Below are 26,011 nucleotides of genomic sequence, written 5' to 3' on the forward strand. Positions count from 1 at the left end.
TACAGTAGGTCTGCCGAACAAGCCTAGTCTGTCTGAAAAAAGGGTCGTAGTGAACTTCGAATTCGCTTTTACTTTAGTTCCAGAGCTTTAAAATTATATAACAAGAGCTAAAAATGTGATAATAATGTTCTGTGGGAGATAACTTTGTGTCTTTTAGACCACTCAGACAACAGTAAATTTTTCAATTATTGGACTGTGTTCAATTTGGAAGTATCTAATGATAATCACATTGGAAATAATAAAACTAATGGAAACTATTTAAGCAGCGATACTTTCTTTGGTTACTCACATTTTAACCGGAAAGTGAAGAAGAATATTACCTTCAAGATGAAGGAATTGGAATGATGTTTTTACAGTATATAATAGACTAGTGTCCAAAAGAAACGATACCAACTTATTTTCAAAATTGTTTTTTACTAAGTAAATTGTCTAATATGAAAACATGCCAATTCGTATTGCACATCCCAAACACAGCATAGTCGATAAAAATACCGGGAACACGTGATCACTTCCGGGAAAAAACGTAAATTTCGTGAAAGTGACATTTCCCTCTCTAGCATGTTCTGCACGTGCATAAAAACTGTATAAAACGGCGGATCAGACACGTTGATATCACAGCAACAAAAAGAACACAAGATATGCTACGGTTGACAGCCATCGAGAGAGAGCCGTTGGAATGGTCCAACAAGGAGCGACACACGTCGACGTTTGCCAGAAGATTGGGCTGCGCACGCATCACTATCACCAGGTTGATGCAGCGGTTACGTCAGACAGGTCAGACGTCAGACAGGCCCAGGAGTGGAAGACCACGAGTAACCACGACCGTGAAGATCGTTACATCCGGGTATTACACCTGAGGAACCGCACCGTAACAGCGACGTCCACGGCGGCTACAGCACTGGGACACAGGATCAGTCGACAGACCGTCTACAGGAGACTACGGCAGTATGGTATCCGGCCACGTCATCCCTACCGCGGACCGCTCCTGACGCCTCGACACCGGAACAACAGACTGATCTGGGCCAGGCGAGTTCGACGTTGGCAACGGCGGGACTGGGCACATGTTATGTTCTCTGATGAGAGCAGATTACTCATCTTCAAAAACGATGGACGGCAGCTTGTATACCGACGATTTGGTGAACGTTTGACGCCTAACTGTATCCAACAGGTCCGGCCGTTTGGAGGTGGAGGGTTAATGGTTTGGGGTGGCATATGTGGTGACGTCAAAACGAGGCTTGTCGTAATTCGTGGAAACCTGAATGCACAGCGTTATATTGATGACATCCTACGGCCTGTTGTGGTGCCCTTTATTCAGCAACAGCCTCGTGGACTCCTTTTCCAACATGACAATGCAAGGCCACACACAGCAAGATTGACACAGAACTTCCTTGCCAACGCCAACGTACAGGTTTTGCCATGGCCCGCATGTTCACCGGACATGAATCCCATCGAGCACTTATGGGACCACCTCGATCGGCAAATCCGACGTCGCCGTGTGCCTCCAGTCAACGTCCTGGACTTGGAATGATGCCTCCTCGAGGAATGGCAACGCATCACTCCCAACGTCATCAGACGTTTGACGGCATCAGTCCGTAGGCGTGTTCTGGCATGTAATGATGCTCACGGTGGACATACCCGCTACTGACTTGACTTTGTGACGTGTGGTATGACATTTCCCGTTGTTTCTGTCATCAGTGCTCTAACGAAATGTTCTTTTTTCGACCCCACCCATCTTTAAAGGCTTGTCATATTGGTTGTACAGATTTTATTGAAATGAAATTTTTGTACAGATGTTGTGAAAGGATTTCTCAAAAGCATAACACCAATCCTAAACTTCTGCATTGTTTAGTTTTTCTTTTATGTCGTTGCAAACAGGTGGTATCGTTACTTTTGGACACTAGTTTTATATTTTAATTGTAAATATTATTTATTTTAGCCAGACATTATTTATACTAACATACTGTAATCACTTTTCAATTTCAGATCAGCTGAGTGAACTCTTCCTTTCTTCACTCACTCATGCTTATTTCTTCTCATCTTTTTCTTTCTCTCCATTGGTCTGTCCTTAGTTTCACCTTTGTGTATATTGGTTAACCCTGGATTGTGACTATTTCCTTTAGTTTTGTTTTCATTAATTTTATATATTTCAAAGTGGAAGGTGTTTCAACCCCCTTATTGAAATATAGAAAGAATTGATTTCCTTTTTTTCTCCACATATTGAAATATTACCATTTTCCTTTATTCTATCTTAACAAATTACAAGAAAAAAAAACACACAAAATCTTTAAACTCTTTTATAATATAAATTGTGCATTTTAATTTAACAATTACCTATAATTTATAACAATTGAACTTCAAATTGAACAAACAAATTTATGTTTTCTGTAATTTTCTTTACAATTACAATACTTTATAGATTAGAATTAAATCTTCTTTAATTTTTGTACTGGAAGGTGTAACTGTAAAGGATCACGTAAACGTTGTATATCTGATTCAATTAGTGCTATATTATCTTTTAAATCATTATATTTTTTTATATCAAAATTCTTTTTCTGGGCTTCTTTATAGAACTTTAACAAAAACTGTCTGTCTTTCACTTCAACGTAATGATATTCCTGAAAAAAATATCATACAGATCGTCAGTTTGTCATTGAAAAATCTAAACTATACATAATATTAATGAATTGTTAATGGAAGCAATATTGTGTGAAATTGATAAAAATCTCTAAACTCAAGACTGACTGACAGACGATAAACAAAATAATACGCAAGGTTTGCAAGTCCTTCATTATTTGTTGAATCTTACCCATATTCCAACTAGTACAAAATGTTGCGAATATAAATCCACACCACAGTCTAATAAAAATAAGACCAAACTTTTGTTCCGTTTTTTTTTTTTAGCTTTTATTTTTTATTTAGTCACTCAGCTGGGGTCTAAAAACAGCCTTATTGCACTTCGTCTGTTGTGAATCAAATTCCTGATTTTGTGATGTAAACAAATGGTGCATTAAGTGTCTAATGCTTCTCAGAATACACCTTTTGTTCACGTCACAAAATCACAGTTACAAGCTAAACAAAAGATACTGGACCACAGCCATTTACGTCCACCAAGGCATTCGGATGGTAAAAACGAAACATCCATTTTAAGTTTCATCAAAGTCGGTTAAAAACTAAGAGAGTAATAGCATATTCAAGATTTTAGTGCAGGCAATAACTCTGCTTCTAAATAGCTCAAATTCGAACTTGATCTTCGTTTCATGAATATGTATGCACATACCGAATTTCATTTGATTCCTTCAAACACTCTCATTTTTAGAGTGTTTACGAGCAATCGATGTTGATAGAAGCACTTACTATATAGAGGTTAAAGGGCGATAACTCCTCAAAACTGACGTAAGAGGCCTAAATCTTGAAAAAGCCTTAAATTTAATCAGAAGTAAACTAAACTTTCTCAACCTTTCGATTTAGGTCCAATAACATACATTTTAAGTTTCATCAAAATCGGTTGAAAACTAAGAGAGAAATAGCATATTCAAGATTGTGGGGCAAGGGCAATAACTCTGCTTCTAACAGTCGAAAATAGCTCAAATTCCAACTTGATCTTCGCTATATGAATATGTATACACATACCGAATTTCATTGATTTCATCAAAAAATCTAGTTTTTAGAGCGTTTACAAGCAAATGTTGACGGACGGACTGACGGGTGCCGACAATATACGTCCACATAGACAAAAATTGTGGCCTTATTTATTTTGGATCGACAGGGGCGATGGCAATATACAACCAATTCACAATGAGAAAATACCTGCTACTTACATGTTTACATAAAACAAAGTAAAAAAACATGGCAATAGTAGCACCATATGTAACAAAATGTGTAATAGGTTCCATGATATCCCAGGAATAATCCCACCATGTTAATCTAGCTAAGAAAGCACCTGTTATTGTTATTGCACCGCATCCTATCCAGGCTACGAAGTTGGTATACTTATTACTTTGTTGTACTAATTCACCTTTTTTCTGGAACATAAAAAGTTGACTTGTAGGCATGATAGAGACTACAGTTTTTATCAAAATTTGATGAAACTTGGTATGCATGTATATATTGATGAGATATCGGTCCAGTTTGAATTTAATAACAAATGGATGAACAGTTTCTTTTGAGTAAAACCGTGTCAAATTTGGCTTGTAGGCTACAATTTTCAACCGATCTTGATGAAACCTTGTATAAATGTATATTTATATATTGATTAGATCTTGTTTGAATTTTGTTAATAACGGAGGAGTGCTGACCTTGTTCATGTTTGAATTTCATGATACTTTGATAAAATGTTTTTAGGTATACTATTGCCTTGACTTACAAAATATCTTTAAGATGGGAAAATTTATTTTCAAGTCACTAAAAACTTTGTTACTATTTCTGACAGCTGGTGGTGGGTGTACCTTGCCTGTCAAGCTATGTTTATACTTTTGAAAGATAAGGCTGGCTAGTTTCAAGTTGAATACATTTAGAAAATTCACAAATGATATTTGAATTACTGTTTTGGAAATTTTCTAGTCTAAGTAATGTTTACATTTCAGATTTACAAATATTGAACTATCAACTAGATAGTACATACTTTTTCTAATGGTTCTAATTGTTGTTTCAGATCTTCTAGTTTGGCTACTAATTTTTTATCTTTTTGTAATTGATACTGTTCTATATCTAATGCAGAATACAGTTGAGTAACTAACGTTTTAACATCAGCAATTAATTCAACATCTTTTTGTTTATTTTTAACTGAAAATATACAATAATATACAACTATTTTCCAATCGTTTCAAACATAAGCTTATCTTTTCAGGAGATGTAAAACATTGAATAGGGTTGAGTCAGCAACAAATTTCATCACAGCTTTGAGTTTCTGAAAATTGTACTTTTTTTTAATCATTCATAATCTACATTTGGTCAGGTCAAGTGTAATTTGCATCTGAGGTTTTTGGTAATATGTTTAAAGGAGTTCTATACTCGAGCAAGATTGCACATGTTTAGCACACAAAAGTTCTATTCCCAGGCTCATAACACAGGATCATAACAACGCTATGAATTTGTAGGATAGGTTAATAACTATGAAACTTAGGTCATGTATCCATGTAGTGTGTAAACATGCCATCCTTTGAATTTGAAAACTCAGTAAGAATGGAAGGTAGCACGCAAAAATATCAAACAAATATGAATTCTTAAGTGTATCATTTTATTTCCCAAACATGTACATGGATATAACTTCTTAGTTTCATTAACACAAACTATATTTGACAGTAATATTTGTTTCAGTTTTTGTGCAATTCAAAAGTTTAATTTACCAAGATGGAGGCATTTATTTGATTTTTAGTTTGCGTGATATGGTAAGAAAGCGACCAAAATACAGGATATTTAGGTTATTGTGATTTATATACAATCTCTTTTAGAGCCCTACTTTTGAAGTAATGTCGTGGGCGACAACTACTTTTGTAAACCCTGATATATGGATGTATACTTACAGAGCTCAGGAGGGTTAACTTGATATTTTTTATCGTTGATGGATAAAGTAAAATTATTCTTCATAAGAATATCAACAGTTGTAGATTTGCCAATCCTGTTCCCATCTGAAAATTGAAAAAAAAAATCAATCTGCCAAAGAAATTTTCAATAAGCTATTTCCATGGGCAGTTGTAACTATCAAATTTTTCCATCTAATACGCGTCAAAGTTTTCTGTTGTCACTGTCAAAGTTTTTCTGATGACTTACTTGTCAAAGAAAAGGCATGAATTTAACCTTGTAAAATGGCTCTATTCTTTGGATTTTTTTTTAGATCTGCCCTCTATCATTTCATTTTTACACATATTTTCTTACTTTCTTTTAAAGCTTACTTAGCTTTTCCTGCAGTTTTACTATGTTGTGCTTTTTGTTTTGTAAACAACTTCATTCCCAAACTCAACTCTGATTGGTTAATTCCCATAGTTAATTTCCATCCAAATTTTAAAAAAAAAATAATAGGGTGCTATTGACTTATCAAAGTCTTTCAAAGTTTTGATCAAAGTGTTCTTTGACTGTTGTCAGCTGTCAATGTCAAAAACTTTGACAACTGACCTTACAGAAAAGTTTTCTAAATTTATATATTATATGTATCGGAGACACTGATAGCATTAATTTGCACTGTTCTAATTTTCAATCAGACGTCTGTAGCTTCTACAATTCCACTAAAACTAAGTGTTTGATGACATCACAAATCACGAAGGGACTTCTGTTATAAAGCTTTTTTTGCGATTAGTGACGCCATCAAACACATTTATGTTTAGTGGAATTGCAGAAACTATGGACATATGAACATTTGAAAGGTTCAAAGTGATGCTATCAGTGTCCCCGATACACATAAAAAGTACAAAAAACCTTTTCAATCCCTGTAATGTAAATGATTGTAATGTAAATGATTAACCAATGGTCAAAAAAATTATAAAGCATAACTGGTCTTTAAAACTTATCCAAAATGCCTACTAACCTGATGTGTATATTGCAGATCTGTCAATACCACCATCTTCTTGTTGAATAAAATTCAGGAAATCTCCAACAGTGTGAGTTATAGGCTTTAGGGTGAATTCACATTTTTCTTGACGAGATGGTAAAGGCACAGAAACAACAGGAAGGCCATTCCTTAAACTAACTGTCACATCTTAAAAAATAAATCAAACCATTTCACTATTGTTTTTATAATGAGGAGTAGATTCAAAAGTAAAGAAGATCAAACCAACTATCAATCAACAAGAGACTGGTTAGTTCAAAAATATATTTTCATGCCTTAGTATTAGGGCTGTGTATCGATTACCAAATTTAGATCGATTATTGATGGCAGAGTACCAATAAATAATCGATTAATAATCGAAATAATTCATTGAGAAACCCTGAAAATATACTAAATTAAAAACAATTTCATGGATAATTTTGCTTCATAGACGTATATTCTTGCTTTGATCAGCTTTGAAATGATAACTTCCAAGCGACGATAATGGATTATTTCGATCATTTTACCCAGCCCAACTTAGAATAAGATGAAAAAGATCAATTTCTTTCATGCAACTTACTACAATTGAGGTGAATGCCAACACTTTATAACTCATTGCATTTAATTCACTATTAACCATATCCTATTATGAATGGTTTTATGTGAATTCATTCAGAAAGTCTTCTTACCTTTAAATTGTTGAACTTGTGTTGAATATGAATGGTTTGAAGGAAATTTGTTGAGTCGGATTACTGTTGCCTGTAATAAATGGAGATCAATTCAGTCAGAGCATTTCGAATAAACCACAGTACCTAGTAAAGTAGAAATTAAAATGTCAACTAGAAAACCATAAATAATCAATAGAGTATTTAAGCTTAAGTTACTGTGTTACACCATTTCTGATTAAAATTACACCAAACATTCGTTGCTTTCTTTCTGTTAGCTTTTATCTTTAATATAGCCACCTCCGTTTGGGTCTTAGCTTTGAGGCGGCCTTCTTGAACATTTGTCAGTTAGATGACACCGCCAGCCAATCAATTCCCGCCCTCTCTAACGCTGGGATTTTGTGACGCGTACAAAAGGCTCGTAAATATAACGTACTCTTTAAAGTAATATCGTCGGGCAAACATCGCGATCTGACATTTGTATTTGTGGTGGGTTTTAAATCCCAAATTTCCTACCGCCCCAACCGCTAAAGTCCTGTTACTTTACTATGTTACTACGCAGTAATCGTTGTCGAAAGAGAGCAAATTGTCACAATAAGCTTATATTCACAATAGATAGGTCTACTTTTATCTCTTTGCTTTTAGGCTATTTCCAGCGTCTCTTCTCTCCATATTTTTGAAATCTTTAGATCTTACATAGATATCAAAGACAGAATCGATATTAATCGGTCGTCAACAAGATTTTCACCGAGCAGAGCGTCGTTAGCAATTTTGAATGGCCACGTAACTACGCATGCGTAGTTAAATTTACCTCAAAGATAGCTTTAGTTACGCGCACACACAAGCATGTTCATTTGTGGAAAAAATTATCGAACAGGTTTAATTTTCAGCTTTTCGCCACAAATGACCAACATCTTGCATAAATTTACCCGCACACTGAAGCTGTCTCCTTATTAAGAAGATGTGCACGAATGAATTCTGTCGGAAGCTGATGGCTCGTGTGTGCTCCGGGAACTGTAGCTCTATTCTCCCCAATAATTGCTTCAAAAACAGCTTACACGTATGATAAAAAGAAGAAACAGGAAAATAATAACTGACATGGAAGGTATTTAAAAATTATCAAGAAAAAGTCAATTTAATTTTACATGACTTTGCATGTCATTGATGTATAATTATATTGTTTTTTGGCCTAGGCTAATTAGCGTGCTTCAAATTTATCGTCGTTGAGGTCGTTTCCTTATCATTTTTCTGCTCGTTTCATTTTTCAGTACCCGGTAAGTCGTGTAAAGACCTTTCAGCTTTCAAGCTCTAACACTGAAGTGAAGAACACGGGATATATCAATATCAATATTATATTTTGGTTATAAACAAGTCGTTTGAGATGATGTGAACATCCTCTTCAGAACGAGTCAATATGGATTATAATTAGGCACTACCAGACCTTTATTTAGTACCCGCCATAAAAGCAGTCCATAGCATATGATTGTAATACAATCTATTAAAGTGATACTACGTCTTAGAATACACTCGCCCTGTGGCTAATATTTGTGTTTAATAGTGACCATTGATTAAATAAGTATGCATCCCACACTTTATCAAGTTTAAAAAATCGACAATAAAATTATAATCATAATTTTAAAAAAAAGTGAGCAAGCCATGAATCCGTTCAGTTTTAGAAAAAAAGAGTCTGGGTAATCAACGCTAAAACAGGAAACAATCATCTTCCGGTGTATACAAACAAACCTTGCCAATGATTAATATTCGTTGAAAATTGCTTTTTCACGGAGTCGCTTAATCTCCTACGAGGCATCATCATTCCGTCTTCAAAATATGACAATGTCGAATTCAATTCAAGAGTAGAGGTCAAGGACGCGGGAAACCCCACTTGAGAGTTACTTCCCCTTGAAAATTACACCGGATTTCCTAGACTCACGATTTGAAAATCGCTTAATGGATGTTTTATAATTAATTACTTGATTTTGTTGATATATCGGATTATGAAGGGATTTTGATGTATAATTAGGACACCAGGTGAGTCTACTGATGGATATATACTGTTATTGGCCAAATTTGAGCAAAATTAAAAATTTTTGTTCATCCTAAGACGTAGTATCCCTTTAAGTAGGTGTGACAGTTCATGATGACAATGACAGCCTTGAATCAAATCGCCGATGACCTTCGCCATGGCGGAGAAAGTTTTAACAATTTTTACTAGGCCTATTCGCCGATCCATTTAAAGATTGCGATAAATAGGCCTAATCGTGTACCTGAAGACGATTTGAACGTAACAAGGCGTTGACATTAATATAATGGACTTGAGTGTGGATAATAATTTTGTTCTATGAATATGTGTGAAAATTTTGTCGATTTTAGCGCACACTGCACAGTAAGTTCAAAATGAATCTACTGACAGTGACTACAGACTAGCCTAGCTAGTAGCCTAGTCGGGCCACAGACTAGACCGACAAGTTGTGACAGGATGTTTCGGTCTAGCCACAGACATCGTTATTGACGTTAAGCCTAAGGAAGGTCGAAGTAGATTTTTTAGAGTCAAAATCAGCTATGTCAGAATGCAACCTAGATGTCAGAATCCATACTATATCAAAAGACAGCATGAGTTTAAGTTATATAGCTCATTGGTCCAAACGGCCTCCGTGAAAGTTACGCTAGCTTACGAAAACTGCCGAGAATTGCCGAAAGAGCCTACTACTGTACTAGTCTAGGCTAAAAATATAGAAGAGAACAAAAGCGTTCGAATTCAATTTTCTAAGTGATGGAAAGTTGATAAAACATGTGGAAAGTAAATCATGAACCTCAAAATTAGTTACCTTTAATTGGTTAAATGGTTCATAAAGTTTCTTTCCCAAGAATTGATTACCGAAAATTTGCCGCCGAAGCAATAACCCAACTGTAGCAGACGCCATTTTCGATTTTATACGTCATTTCTCGGATCAGGCGTGAAAAAGCGAGACTTTAGAGGACACTTGGGTTTGTTGGATTACATGATTTCAAAACAATGCAAATTTCTATCGACATCTCATTAAACTTCTGTTCTTTTTTCGCCAGATCTGATATGTCAGCTGATTTAATTAAGGCAAAGGAATATTGACCAAATGGATAACATTGGAAGTGGACGTCAGTACGTCAGCAACACGTCAAACGTCAATTATTATAGGCTATTTATAAATAACTACAACTTAGTTTACATTTACAAGACGATAACATTAAAAATCAAGTTTATTGACCCAGCTTAGTAGTCTTTACCTACTGTTAAATACATGAAATTTAAATAGCACAGGCTGAACCTTAACTAAATTGTAAATAGGCAACTAAAATAATGAATTTATATAAACACATGACTTATAAGTAGCCTAATTTTTAATGACATGTCATATGTTTTGACTTTCAAGCCTTTGTAAAGTTTATTTTTTGAATGCCTTGCTTAGGCTAGCTGTTAGCATGAGTCAAGTCCCTTTAATTGTTAATTTTAAGTGGAATAATCCTACACACTAAATTTGATAAAAACTTGCATTCTCAAGCTACATCAGTCATCAGTGTATCAAGGATTGAAACCCCAATACGCTTTGTCCAAATGTGCAGAAATATTCAAACTCGTCCAAGATCTTGTGGATATAAAGCTAGGCATACACACATTTTCATAATTTGATGAAGACTATGGCCTGTACCATTCTCACAAGCCAGATTTAACATAATTTAATTTGAAACTTTGATACTCAAATTCGGCCTTGACCCTGATCTCAAGGATATAAACATACACGTCAACAAAAAAAATCAAATGAGACAAAAACTCTGGCCTCTAATTGCCAACAATTAAATTAGAATGTGGGCTTATAAAAAAGATAGCTTGCCAGACAAGGTGAAATACTACCAGCTGTCAGAAATGATAACAAAATCTTTAGTGGCTTAATAATGAATTTTCAAATAATCTTAAAATCATCTTTAAGTCAAGGCAAAACCCTGAAACAGTTCATAAAATTATCATCAAATTCAAACATGAACAATGTCTCACCCCTGTACACACAAGGGCAATAACTCTAAAACCGTTCATTACCAATTTTGAACTTGTCTGAGATCTCATCAATATATACATGCATACCAAGTTTCATCAAGATCAGATAAAAACTGTAGTTTCTATCGTGCCTACAAGCCAAATTTGACGCTTTTTTAGTAAGTCAAGGGCAATAACTCTGAAACCGTTCTTCTGATTATTACCAAATTTTAACTTGACCAAGATCTCATCAGTATATACATGCATACCAAGTTTCATCAAGATCAGATGAAAACTGTAGCCTCTATTGCACCTACAAGAAATGTGAACGGACCAAAGGACAGGGGCGACGGCAATATACGTCCACATGGTTATGTGGACGTATAAAAACACACACAAAGACTTTTAAATTTTTTATAATATAAATCTTTAGTGCATTTTTTACAAACATATTTGCATAACCAGTGAAAAAGCTTGGAAAAACAAAATCACAGTTGAATTCAGAAAAGCGAGAAACAAATATTAAGAAAGATTAATAACAAATTGTTTCATTTGATAACATTTAGTTAAGGGCATTATCTTTTTTTGCTCAAATTCATGTTAAGTCCCAAATCTTGAGTTAAAAGTATCTGAAAGTTTTAACTTAGAAAATCCAGCCCTTTAAAACCCTTTTAAAACAAATTTAGTTTGATTGATTAGATACATATTTTAGAAATATTCTCAGGTATTATTTATGACGCTTTTAAAAATGAAAATTTTACAGACTGCTACTTTTATACTAACAAGGGCTTGTAAGGTCCAAAAACAATGTTGGCAATTAACTAAAACAAAACTTGAAAGGGAGAAAGTATATGACCCTATTTATAAATGATCATTTTTCACATACATGTAGTTGAATGTATTCATCAGAAGTATATTTGCCACAACATTCATAAGATCCATCATATCAAATCTAGAGTTTTATAGACTATATAATATCACAATATGTTGATTAGTTATGAGTAGAACATATTATTTGAATCTTATCCTAATTTACAATTACTTATTCTCTAAGTTTTCTTGATAACAATTGAACTTCAAATATAACAAAATGTATGTTTACTGTAATTTTCTTTACAATTTCAAAACTTTATTCTACTATCTTGTATGTCATATATAGTATTTAATTAAAATTTTATTATAAATTTCTATAATTTACTTGGGATTATGTTTTTTAAACAACCATCAGATCTTTATAAGGCAGAGTAAGCTTCATCTTCAGTATGAAATAATATTGAACAACAATTCACTGTTAAATCAACACTCATTAGAGAAAATAAAGAGATTGAAATAACAGAGGAATTCAATTTAAATAGAAATATAAAACAAAACTAATCATCATGCATAGAAAAATATATAAATAGCACAAAAAGAGATCATCTTGAATATCCATTTCATGTCTGAGTTCCTTTCTTGTCTTATGTCAAATGACATAAAGCAATGTATAGTCTAGTATAGTATTTATAGTAAGTAGTTACTCAGACAAGATATGGTTTCAATAGACTTCATATACACAAACCAGTCAAATGCTATTATTAACAATTTCTCATGGCTACACAAGCAATTGGTTTTTTTTTCTGAAATAACACAAGCATGATTTTCACACTCGCAATGTATTATTGAACAAATGCCATTTTACAGAATTCGACTACCTATGAAATTGTGTTTTATGTATATGAAGTAGGATGATATGAAGCTTAGAAAAGAAAAAATACTGGTATCTAAAATAAGGTCATAAATTTTGTGAAACTATCAATAATAACAAATTATAATAATGTAAATAAATCATAAATAATGATGTAATATATTAACTTAATTCAAATAACACACATCTACACCTACAATAATAATTCAATGGTAAATAAGGATTCAAAGAAACTAAAATGGTGGTTGGTGGAAAGGCCCTGAGTTTGACTAAAGTCTGATTAGGTACAGCACTTAACAACAACTGTTGTAAAAATACCCTATAATTCTCATCATATATAAAAGATTTCAAGTAACATGTTCCTTCTTGAATTATTTTTATAAAATGACATTATATGTTTTCAATATAAATTGTGTGTCAGATGTTAAAGACCCAGAATAGATAGTATTTATGAATATGAACACCTAATAAACCCATATCACACATCATGCAAGGTTCCTTTAAACCCGAAATGAAAACAAACCACCTCTACGAAATAAAAGGAATTATGATCATATGTGTACCATGCATATTCTAACCCACTTCAACCACATATCACAGTCAAAAGAAAGATCAGATAATTCAAGAATCGTCATGTCATGTTAGCAACTTCTCTCTGGAAGAAATTTTTCATTGTTTTTTTTTTTACAATAATGTCTATGTTAGTATAAAGCCTCCGAAATAGTAGTTCAGTAACAGCTATAGTTTTATTTTGAAACCCTATGGCCAAAAATAGGTTTCTTAGCATTCTCTTTTATATTTGAAGAATATCATACAAGACTATATAATGAAGACTATAAATGGTTTAACTATACAAATATCAACAAAAACAAATAACTCTAAAACAGAACTTTTTATATAACATTGTGTAGAAGTGTTAATTTGGTTTTTATCACAACCCAGTACAGAAGTGATCATGTTTAACAATGATACTTCTAATGTTATTTTTTAGGAAAAAGGCAAACAATTCTAATATTTTAATGATGTCATTAACAAAAAAGGTGCAAGCAAATAAACAAGGTAGTGTTGGTTGCTCTTGATGCTTTTTATCAATACAGGATAAACTGGTAGAAGCAAATCATTGTGTCTGAAAGCGAATACAATGTACCTATTCTATTTTCTACTGTACTGACATTCAGCAGCCTACACTACACCTCATCTATTCCCACCTTTAAAATACCACTAAAACTATCTTTTTTTTCAATTTAGAAAAGTTCAAATTTGACTGGTTATAGGTAGGTTTTTAATTGGTAAATAATTTCCCGAAATTCCTTTTAAATTCCAAAATAAACACTTCTAACTGTAGACAAGACTTAGTAATAGTCTAATGCATTAACAAGAAGAAAACAATTAATATGCTGCTACATCTATCATGTTTTTTGCCCTGTTAGGAACATTTCTTTGTATTCAAACTATTGTCAAGAAAGTTATTTTTATATAGTTATGTTCAAACAAAAAGGTGTATGCTTTTGTATTGTTAACTTGATATTATCTTTCCATTTGATGTTCAAATATAAATGGAATTTCTATTGAATATCACCAGTTATATACAAAGAAATATTTCTATAAAAATTGGGTGTTTTATCAATAATGAAATAGAATTTAATACACATTGTGAAAGCATATCTGGTATATATTTTGCTTTCATGGGGCTTTAATTTGATATTTTCCCAGAAAAACATTTTAGCACCCTAATTCTGATTATCAAGTCAATATTTGAAAAATCCTTAAAAAAACTGACTTCCTATGTTGATACATATTTTCATAAAAATTAAAATTTAATATTTTGGAAGTCTAACAAGACATGGCAGCCAAATGAAGTCCTGCTAGGTGATTGCATTATTGTCAAATCATTTCCTATATAATTTCAAATGATGTACATCACTCTGCACCCTGAATACCCTTACTGGTTGCGTTGTGGGGTCTGGGAAAAATTTCTAATCTAGGAAGACCGAAAATGCATCCAACAAGATTTTGGCAGTGAAAGTAAAATAACTTTTTCATTTTTTTCTACCAAAGGGGATATGGCACCTCTTAAATATGAGACTGAAGTCAATCCTTTCCCACAATTTTCAAATATGTATTCAGCAGTACCCAAGAAAGCCCTTTTAAACGTAGAATAAACTTCAATTCTGAATCTTAATTCTTTCAGTATTTGATCTTCTAGCTCCTTGAGTATCAACACTCTGATGTCTATCAATTTCTATTTCATTATTCAACATAATTTACAGATAGATTAGCCTTTAATCCTCTTTAATTCTTGTAATGGAAGGTGTAACTGTAAAGGATCACGTAAACGTTGTATATCTGATTCAATTATTGCTATATTATTTTTTAAATCATTATATTTTTTTATATCAAAATTCTTTTTCTGGGCTTCTTTATAGAACTTTAACAAAAACTGTCTGTCTTTCACTTCACCGTAATTACATTCCTGAAAAATAAAAACAAATCATACACACACTGATCATTCAGAAGAATGCTCAAGGGTTGAAAATCCTTCATGATTTGCTGAATCTTACTCAAATTCAAACTTGTACGAGATGTTGTGAATCTTATAACCCCAAACATAAAATTTCATAAGAGGAGAGAATTGTAGCCTCTGTCACGCTCACTAGAATATTGTGGAAGGACAGAGGTGATGGCAATATACCACCAATTTACATTGAGAAAATATATGCTACTTACATGTTTACATAAAACAAAGTAAGCAAACATGGCAATAGAAGTACCATATGTAATAAAGTATGTAACAGGTTCCATAATATCCCAGGAATAATCCCACCATGTTAATCTAGCTAAGATACCAAATTGTACTGCCATAAATCCACATCCTACCCAGATTAACCCACGGGTAAATTGACCCGACTGTTGTACTAATTCATCTTTTGTCTGAAACATAACAAGTATTATATATATTTATCAGGGATCAGTAAACATATCAAACATAAAGTGGTTCTATCATTAAAGGGGCAGTATGCATAAATTCTCAATATCAAAAACATTGTAAATTATACTAGAACATGTTCTTTAGGTATCCTATTTATATCTATGTATCTACTTGATCTCACTAAATTGGTTTTAAAAGAGTTAATTAAAAAGGGAGAATACTTGTAATTGTTTATTAAGCAGTTTGACCTAGTTTTGGTGTTTGTCTTTATAATGGCTCAATATATTTAGTTGAAATTTAGAATGAGTAGGAGACATATTTCTCTACAATTAGGCGTTTATTTTATTTAAATCCGCATAGTAGTTCTAGCAGCTTCTAAAAACCATAAAGAACTTTTAAATTTTACGTAAGCTTGCATAAACTTTTTAAATAGTTTTGGCGTCAACAAATTAATGGCTGGATTTTTTCAGTTGTTAAGGGACAAATTTCTCTAGATTTTGGTGTATAGTTTTCACAAATTTGAGCCAACAAAATTTTTGACATACAAAAAAAAAACAGAATGCTCCTTTAAGTTTCTCACACATCACAATATAGTCCACAAGGTCTTCCACCTTGACAGTCAGCTACTGCATTAAAAATGATCCATATTTCAAGAATTTCGCTACCGTATTTCATTCTAGTGTTCAAATTCAAAAGCAACATGGACAATTTCAAAATTTCTGGTTTGAGATGCTGGCAGTCATGGAAATATAGTTGCTCTCAACATATATCCTTTACCTTCCCTTATATGATGAGTGGTATTTGAAATCAACCTGAAGTAATTGGAAGATAAGATATCTATATAAATAAGTATCATGAGAATATCATTACTGAACAATATAACTAGCTACAGATAGACATTTCTGTATAAGTAGGTTTATGTATTCAAGGTTTCTTCTAATACTTTTACTTCTGTTCTTTAAATGAAAGGAAAGAACTACTCCTTAACAATAACCTATAGAATAAGCTTATATATAAAGCAACCACAATGATATTGAATGGTATTGCAGTATTACAATAGAGGGGTATAAAAGTATTAGATATGAAAGACATATACACATATGTCCAGGTCATTAAAAGCTTCTTAGAGAAAACAGAACATTTGTATAAGGTTGTAAAATGTTTAAGGAATAGGATGGAAATTTAATCAGCTTCCATTCTTTTTCTGAATAATAGCTATATGTTACAATTTAAAAGTGATGCTTGAAATGAGTTTTTTATCGAATGAAGGTTAAAAAGACAATATAATTATATAATGGGTGGCCCAAAAAAAAAACCGATAACATTTTTCATTTTAGCATTATTCATTCAGTGTCATGATCTAATTAAAATTAGATAACTATTTTGGTTCGTTATCAATTTGTCGGTCTCCATCTAATCTAACAAGATATATGCCAAGGTGTTGTATTCTGGGCCAACCAATATATAAATGTCTGTGTGAAGATTACCCCAGCCCACATACTGTGTATGCAAAAATGATTAGCTAAATTTAATTTTCATAAAGTAATGGTAGAGTAATTAATATAAGCATGGAACAATAATGAATAAGTCTTAATAAATAATACAGAGCCATATTGATTACTGTATTGTACTGAGAATACTTAATATAATCACTTTTATTACTATCACTGGTATAGTATAGTCTGAACAACTGAAACCATGTGAATTCAACTAAGACCAGACTAACTTTTCCCATTTTAAAATTATAAAACTTATAAATAATTTTGTAAATCTTTTCATACTATACAGTCTTGGCACATCCAGTAAATTTCAAAACATAAAACTAACAGTTAAATATTTTGAAAAGGAACCAATAGTAATTGAATTAACATTCACTGTTTTGGAAGTAATGTTTACCTTTCAGAAATATACAAATATTAGCTTTTTAACTAGGTAGTACATACTTTTTCTAATGGTTCTATTTGTACTTTCAAATCTTCTAACTTGGCTACTAATTCTTTCTCCGTTTGTAATTGATGTTGTTCTATATTTAATGCAGAATACAGTTGTGAAACTAACGTTTTAACATCATCCATTGTTTCAGCATCTTCATGTGTAGTTGTTACTGAAAATATACCATTTTTAAGATACAACTATTTGCAAATGGAATAGGGTTGGGTCATTTATATATTCATACATCACCAAATTTCATTACAGCTTTGAGTTGTTTAAAAAATCATACTTTTAAACTTATTCATAAGCTTATTGCGGCCAAATCAAGTGCAATTTACCAAAATGTTTACAGAAAGAGTTCTACACTCGAGCAGGTTGGCATATATTGAATTCTCTTTATATATAAATATTTTCCAGTTTTTCAGGGTGTTTCCTAACTAAATAAATATCATTAGCCATTGAGTCTCTGATTATACACCTTTTCTGGCTCACTGATTCACAAAAGTATCTTGTACTGTCTTTCTCTATTTATACCCCCAAGAGAAGTGGTAATCATTAGGACTATCAAAGAGTTTTCTATCTGGTAGCAAGTAACATTTTGTACTAATCATTTAGATAGACCATCTTTTTCTCATAATCTATCATATATTGTGAAGGAAGATAGATAGTTCATACACTGACAAGTTAAGACAGTGTTAAGTCTTGGAGATGGTAATTCTTAGCTGTCAACATGGTCTATGAGAAACAGAGACAAGTTATTTTAGGAAATAATACCATGATCTGTAACTAATTCCAAGTCAGATAAAATACTGGTCCGAAACCCTAGGCTTATCTGCTAACTGAAATTCAGTGACTGTTTCAAAAATAATGTCATCAGAACAGGACTGTGGTAGAAAACTTACTTGTAATTGCAATGCAGACAATAAAAAATTGTTTAAGAAATTTTTCTCTAATTAAATATTAGAGATTGATTGGAAGTGAGGACAATCTAATAATTTCAGCTTTTATCGAAATTGAGCTCTCTTTGATGATAAAGCAAAATATAAAGACAGGTTAACTTTAAAGAATATGTTAACTTTGAAATGTGGAGGACCTGTAATGGCTCAGTGATTTGTTGCTTGCAGGAAATCAAACCAGGTTCAATCATGGCATAGGTTGAGACAGTATTTCAAACCAATTTCCCATTGTCATTGCTTTAGGTCAATATTGCTGACTTGAGAACAACATGTCTACTTGTCCAGTGGAATACTATCTACAGTGCATATTTTGCAATACAGAATATTTCAAATGTCATCAACTACCACATTGTTGTCTTGTTACTTTGTTTTGTACTGTCAAACTTTCAATTTAATTAGTCCAATAGAGATTTTTTTCTACCAAGAAGTAATCAATAGAGTAAACTATTGATCAAAGACTTCAGTCTGATACTTTGATTTCATTCTGTCAGTTTTTAGTGACAGTAAATATCATATTGATGTGAATTTAATAGCTACCAATTTTCTCTGTGATTGCTCTGATCACTCAACCTTATATCTTATCATTTTAAACTGATGATAGCATCAACTTCTTGAAATTGAAACTGTCAGACAATTTTTAATTTTAAGTAAATAATGATACTAGGTTAAACAAAGTTTAAAATCAAAGAGATAACATGCATATGAAGTCAATTTATTTACCTTTCTGAATATGCATGATTCAAGATAATGAACGTGAAAGATGAGAATTTCATCAAGGGTTTATCTTTTGTCTGGCAGAAAGCAAGAGGATCAATAAGCTTACAATTTTTTAATCTTTTCTACAAAGGACATAGCTCAAGATTGTACAATAAAATCTTACCACTGGTCACATATCTCAAGTTTTGTTTTCAAGAACAAGGGCAATGACAATTAAATATTTTTCAATTTTTCTGATTTTAAATAGGATTCATCCCTAGGTGATGACAAACACTCACATCAAGTTTCATCAAAATTCATGGAGCAAGAATTGTGCCTAATAGAACGTTTGTGTAATTGTGGACGGACCGACAAACCAACATGAGTGATGCCAATATAAGCCCTGCATCTCATATCTTTTTATTTCAGACTTGAGTTGACTATTACATTTTCAAAATACTTGGCATCAACCTAGTTTTTTTTTATAACTGAAATCTCTGAAAAAAATCTAGATTTAATCACAAAGAAATTCAGTCACAGATCTAAATATTGTATATATATCTAAAATGATACAATACAAACAATGAGAATTTAATAACAAAACAGAAAGAACATAATGAGAAATTCGATCAACAAGAGAGAAAAAGCTGATTAACAAGTCTGCTACAGTATGGAATTTCTATCATAATGAGAAAAGCACTAAGCTATATAGAAATAAAACATGCAATTGGCAATAGACACCTCTCACAGTTAAAATCATTTGTATTCTAATTTCAAACATTGTTCAACGACATGTTTTAACTCTTAGTAATCAGACAATTTATGCATCATATATCTCTTTAAAGGGACAGAAAGGCCATTTATTTAACCAATCATACTTTAGTCTCAGAGACTGGAATTTTTTTTGAACTGAGATAATCAGTAATACTAATAGTGTTCACAGCTCACTGTCGAAATTCGAGCCTTCAATTCCATGTGTATATTGAATTATCTGCATTTGAATGTTTAAATGACGATTCATCAATTTAAGATAATCTGTCATAGAAAAAACATATATAGAGTAAATTTCCAGGTTTGAAGTATTTGTCAAAAGAATAATGTGATTTTCGTACATTTCTAGTACTTCTGAAGACTATTTACATATATTCAAGACTAAAATCAACCCCTCCAAAATGGCACCTGTCCCTTTAATAGGCTACCCGTCCACCAAACATTCAAATTTGTTTTAACCCCTTAAAGTTACTGGTATTGATATTAGAAGCTCAGAAGAATTACTAGAATTTTTATGTATTAAGTAAAAATAACCAGAGAAATGAAATGACTGATTAACATAGCTAAATTCTCAGACTTTCAATTTGTACTTCATTACATCATGACATAGTTTCTCTTACATTGAATGAATGATGTAGAATTTCTTTTAAGGTTAAATAAAGATTTTATTTTCCATATGAAATATAATCATTTTCTTTCCTCAATATAAATCTTCCTTTATTAATTCAATTTGTCCTTATGTTCTGTCAAATTCTGTCCCAAACATGTCAGAAGCTGTCATAAGATGTAACCAAGCACGCTGCAAAATGTGGGCTAACATTCTAAGTGAACGCTGAACACTGAAGAATTCCTCACAATCGAGTTATTAAACCTTTAATTGATTAAAACCTTTAATTTTCCAATGACTGCCTACCTTACACTTTCATTGGTATGTTGAAATATTTTAAGTGAATTCAAATATCAGCTCCAAAACAGAACTTAGAGCTTACTGATTTGATTTATATATTTTTTTATATTAATGCAAAGTCATGCTGAGAAAAACTCATTGGAAGCTGATATTGCAATTCTTACAAAATAATTTGCAAAATACAATTTACAATGAATGTGCAAAAACAGAACATGTGCTGCATATAACAATTTTGTCAGATCATTAATCTACCACACAAAAATCTAAATCTGAATTTTAATTTTAACTATTTATCTTACTAAAACCCTGTTTACATTACAAAAATTATCTGTTCTGAGAAGAATTCCGAGAACGGAACAGATGAAAAATTACTAGTGTAAACGGTCGAGCGTTCGGAGAACAGTTTCAATTTGAGACTACTTGGGCAAGGTGATCTCGGAACAGTTCTCAGTAACAGTTAATATTTGGTAGTGTAAACGGTTAAGCGTTCCGAGAACAGTTCTTACCTATGCGTCTTGACATGTTCTGCAGTGTCTGTGAGCAGACGAAGTTGCCTTCATCTAGGTTATCAGAACGTCTAAAATTAACTCTTTCGTAAAGAGTTCAATTAAAATGTGTCTGAGAACAATAAATCATTTACACTTTTGTTATAGAATTGTTCTCGGAACGCTCAAAATTGTAGTAGCGTAAATGGTAAAAATTTTATATTTTTTCAGGTCCAAGTATAGACTATCAGCAGAACACTTCGTAGCATTCTAATGTAAACTGGGCTTATAAATTCTAATAATTCATTACAACTGCCTAACAGTAACCAGATATATTTACAATGTTCGTATATGTGATGCTATAATACATTCAAATTCTCTTATCAGTGCTTGTCGGTTAGAAATAATTGAATGTTTATCGAGATAGAATTTGTTAGAATATAAGATAGCAATAAATCAGATATATATCAGGCAATCTTACAAGACAAAAACTGTTATACTGTAACATCAATATACATGGTGGATATCAATATCAATCTATTACATCTCGTATTACTGAAGCATGGAAACAACAAATGTAATCAAGCCTAATGTTCATAATGACATTTTAGGATCATTGATTACAAATATTAGTTTTATATTTAAACAATATCTATATATAGTCAGAATTATACTCCACTTCATTCAACTTCATTAGTATTGAATAAATACAAGTGGTTTTACTCAAGACAAACAATCCAATTATACTGGTTTTAGTTTTTAACCTTTCAACAATTATACCAACCGTTTTATGTAGATTCAATAGATTTGTTATCAGTTTCAAGAACAAGATTCCAGAAATTTCATTATTTAACCTCAGGAACTTTAACCACTAAAAATATCATTAAAAATTCTGATACTTTCTATTAAAGATAGCTTGCCAGGCAAAATGATAAAACAGTCTATAGTGACTGAGGTACAGATTTTTTCATATAAAAGAAATTTTATTAGTTTAAATTCAATGATATACATATTTATAAATACTATTAATTCCACAAAATTTTTTAAAATCAAAATCAATATCCTATTGGCAAATACATCAAATTATTAAATCACACAGCTCTGATATCAAGGGCAAAAAAATTGTTATGAGTGAAATCGTTGAAAATCGTTGGCCAAGTTGACCATTAAGTTTCATTAAAATCAGATAAACACTGTAGTCTCTATTGTGTTCACAAGAAATGTTGACGGACCAACGGCAATATACGTCCACATTTCTATGTGGGCGTATAAAAATGTGTCATGTTTTTATCACTTTCTACTCAGATTTAAAGGGACATTCCACTTATTTGTCGGTCAAATTTTTTTTTTTCAAATTTGTGAATACTATATAAGCTAAACTGCTTGATTAGTCCTCTCAGTTTTTAATAAACCCTTTTAAAACAACCTCAGTTTTATCAAGTAGATACATATATATACACATAAATAACACACTTAAGAATAATTTTCAGTTATAATTAATAATGAAGATGTTTTACAAAAAAGCAGAATGCCCCTTTATGCTGCAAATCAAACTGCATCTAATAGGTTAAGGCTAGACACATATGACCTCAAGAAAGTTTAATATGAAAGCAACTGTTTGAATTAATGATATTCTATCAAATGAATTTTTTGCTATGATATATAAACCATTTCATGATAAAGTATCTTTTTTTTTTTTTATTATAACTCATTTCTCATGGACAACACATTCAGTTTGGAACAGAAGATGCAGCATCTGTTCAGGATCATCTTTTACTAATAAGAATTCTGGATTGAATGTGGATTAGTGAAAGTAAAACATTCATCCTCTAACCAAAATAATTTAATCAGTGACTTGGAACAGAACTGTTCTAAGTTAATCTATACTGGAATAGTGCCAAGTTACATTGAATATATGTATTTATGGTGTTGATTTTAAAATCAAGTTAAATGTTTCAGGAATGAATAATATTCAACAGAATAATAGGTATTTATCATTCCAATTCATTCATTATTTACAATATTACATGTGAGGCTTTTAACGTTTTCACACAGTAGGCTAGACTGAGACATGTCTCTGATAGCTATTTTGACAGATGTCTGGCTGGTGTAGAGACGGAAAAACTAGACCCTGCAAATTGGGATTTTCCGCATCCCCGCAGACGCGGGGGTTTTAAACCTATTTAGATACATACACCATTTATGTTGGGTTTACAGTTCAACTAAAGTTTGTTTTAAGAAACTGATCTCGCATCCATCATTTAAAACTGTATGCGCAGCCAAAAGTTCAAAGGTCACAGAGTTACAGCAATGCCCAACACTAATTTACAGTCATTGTAAAGGTAATTTAATATTATGTCAGAAAAAAAGCATCTTAGAAGATGTGATAAATCCCCAATTATCAGGGTATCCTTGTACTCAAGCTGACAAAATATCCATCAGAGGCTGGAATAGGGGCAGATGTTTTGGACTAACAGTAGAACACAATATGGTACTTATACACCACATTAACAGAGCTTCTATTTTCATTACTAATTGATTAAAGTTTACATATAATAAGAATTTATAGATTGATTGTTTCCCATATGCAAAATTCTAAGATCTAGTATTGTAAATGAGCAGTATATCAAGGCCAGTCACCAATCTGTGTCAAATCATACCAAAAATCTAATTTGTGCAAGATATTGTTCATTTATTAATACACCAAACTTAATAAAATTCTAACATAAACTGTCATCTCTATCGCGTTCACAAGCCAACAAATTTTGATGCGTTCTTACTAAGTCAAGGGCAATAACTCAAATTCTGTTGATCGAAAAATGGTCAAATTCAAACTTGACTAAGATCTCATCATCATAAATGATCACACCAAATTTCATTTAAATCAGATGAAAACTGTAGTCTCTATTGTGTTCACAATCAAACGTGTTTTTTCCTAAGTTAAGGGCAATAACCCAAAAAACATTCATTAAAGGTCATCAAATTTGAATCTCATCAATATAAATGATTACAACAAATTTCATAAAAATCAGTTGTTTTTTAAGAAATATTTATTGTTTTTTATTACATCTAAAATTTTTAGATAATAAAAAGAAAAAGAACTAGAGCCACACGTGGCACAGAGTGGGACTTTGCGAATGTAGCAAATTGCAAAAGACTCTGAAAAAATCAACCTTCTACGATAATTACATCACGCGCAAGAGCAGTCTAAAGTTGAGAAGAATTCTTTGGAAGATTGTTATAACGGAAGTAGACAGACCGCACAAATGAAAGTATCAGAAGATAGCCAAGGTCAATGACATTTGACATTGAAAGGGAGACGGTCAACAAAGGTCAAGGTTACGAGATAAAAGTCATCAAAATTTTTAAATATATACGGCTATAAAACCGGAAGTTGAGATAGGACAGCAAATATAAAAGTATAAATAGATAGCCAATGTGAATGACCTTTAATCCTACAAAAATCAGGGTCAAAAAAGGTCAAGGTCAAAAATTGAAAATTTTGAATTTTCAAAAGCTGTTCCTTTTTTTGAACTATAAAGCTGAAACAATCGAACTTCCAAGACAATGTGGCTCAACGTATGAAGTAATTGTATGCAAAGTTCCATTTTGAACAAATGTATACGTTGCGAGTTATGTCCCTTGCCAAAATTGTCAATAATGAGTAATTTAACCCGGATGTGCTAGGCCCACCTCAATTTCTTTTGCATAGGTTAATTGATATTCTGAATGTTAAGTTGTGTTCCAAATTTAAAGCTTCTACATCATACAGGTCAAAAGATATAGGTCAACAAGAGTCAATAAAGGTCAAAATAGAAAATTGAAAATATGGAAATTTCAAAACCCGTTCCTTTTTCGGAACTATAAAGCTGAAACAAATGACCTCTTAACACAAACTGGCCAAAATAATGAGGTAATTGTGTGCAAAGTTCCTTTTTGAACAAATGTATCCTATGCGAGTTATGCCCCTTTCTCAAAATGTAAACAATTAGTAATTCAACCCGGATGTGCCACGCCCACCTCAACTTTTTTGTCATAGGTTAATTTATATTCAAATTGTCTTGTTGTGTTCCAAGTTTCAATGTTCTACATAAAATAGGTCATAAGATATATACACACCAAGCTCAAAGAAACAGAAATATTGTAAAAAAAAAACTCAAATTTGAAAAATTCACGAATTTCAATTTTGCTTCAAAAAACGATTGTTATAAATCATTTGAAAGAGCATGAAAAGCACATTAAGAATCCGAAAAAATTAACCCTCTAGGTTAAATAGGTCACGTGCTAGAGCAGTCCAAAGTTGCGAATTTGGCTGTTTTCAGACAGCTATAAAACCGGAAGTACATGTCGGAGGTCAAATGTCAAAGTATTAACTGATAGCTAAGGTCAATGACCTTTGACCTTATGAAGGTCAAGGTCATCAAAGTTCACAATCACGAGATATGACCCTTCAAACT

General features: G+C 32.2%; 2 protein-coding genes across 2 annotated transcripts in view; both read right to left on the reverse strand.

Annotated features, from left to right (window-relative positions):
- Positions 1 to 2,278: 2,278 nt before the first annotated feature.
- On the reverse strand, positions 2,279 to 10,110 carry LOTGIDRAFT_182866 (hypothetical protein; the record flags this gene model as incomplete). The annotated part of the gene is made up of 7 exons (XM_009061783.1): positions 2,279 to 2,615; positions 3,819 to 4,022; positions 4,622 to 4,782; positions 5,523 to 5,627; positions 6,521 to 6,691; positions 7,210 to 7,279; positions 10,014 to 10,110. Coding segments are annotated over 7 exons (1,000 nt in total), but the record flags the coding sequence as incomplete, so codon positions are not given.
- A 1,484-nt stretch (positions 10,111 to 11,594) lies between these two features.
- LOTGIDRAFT_203141 (hypothetical protein) overlaps positions 11,595 to 26,011 on the reverse strand; it is a 20,764-nt gene continuing 6,347 nt past the window's right edge. Inside the window, exons 5-7 of the mRNA XM_009061784.1 lie at positions 17,751 to 17,911; positions 15,606 to 15,809; positions 11,595 to 15,351 (exon numbers count right to left, since the gene is read on the reverse strand). Coding sequence (XP_009060032.1) covers positions 15,154 to 15,351; positions 15,606 to 15,809; positions 17,751 to 17,911 — 563 coding nt within the window. The 3' untranslated portion in view covers positions 11,595 to 15,153. The remainder of the gene's footprint in view (positions 15,352 to 15,605; positions 15,810 to 17,750; positions 17,912 to 26,011) is intronic.

Source organism: Lottia gigantea (assembly GCF_000327385.1).
Source record: "Lottia gigantea unplaced genomic scaffold LOTGIsca_5, whole genome shotgun sequence".
NCBI classification, from domain to species: domain Eukaryota; kingdom Metazoa; phylum Mollusca; class Gastropoda; family Lottiidae; genus Lottia; species Lottia gigantea.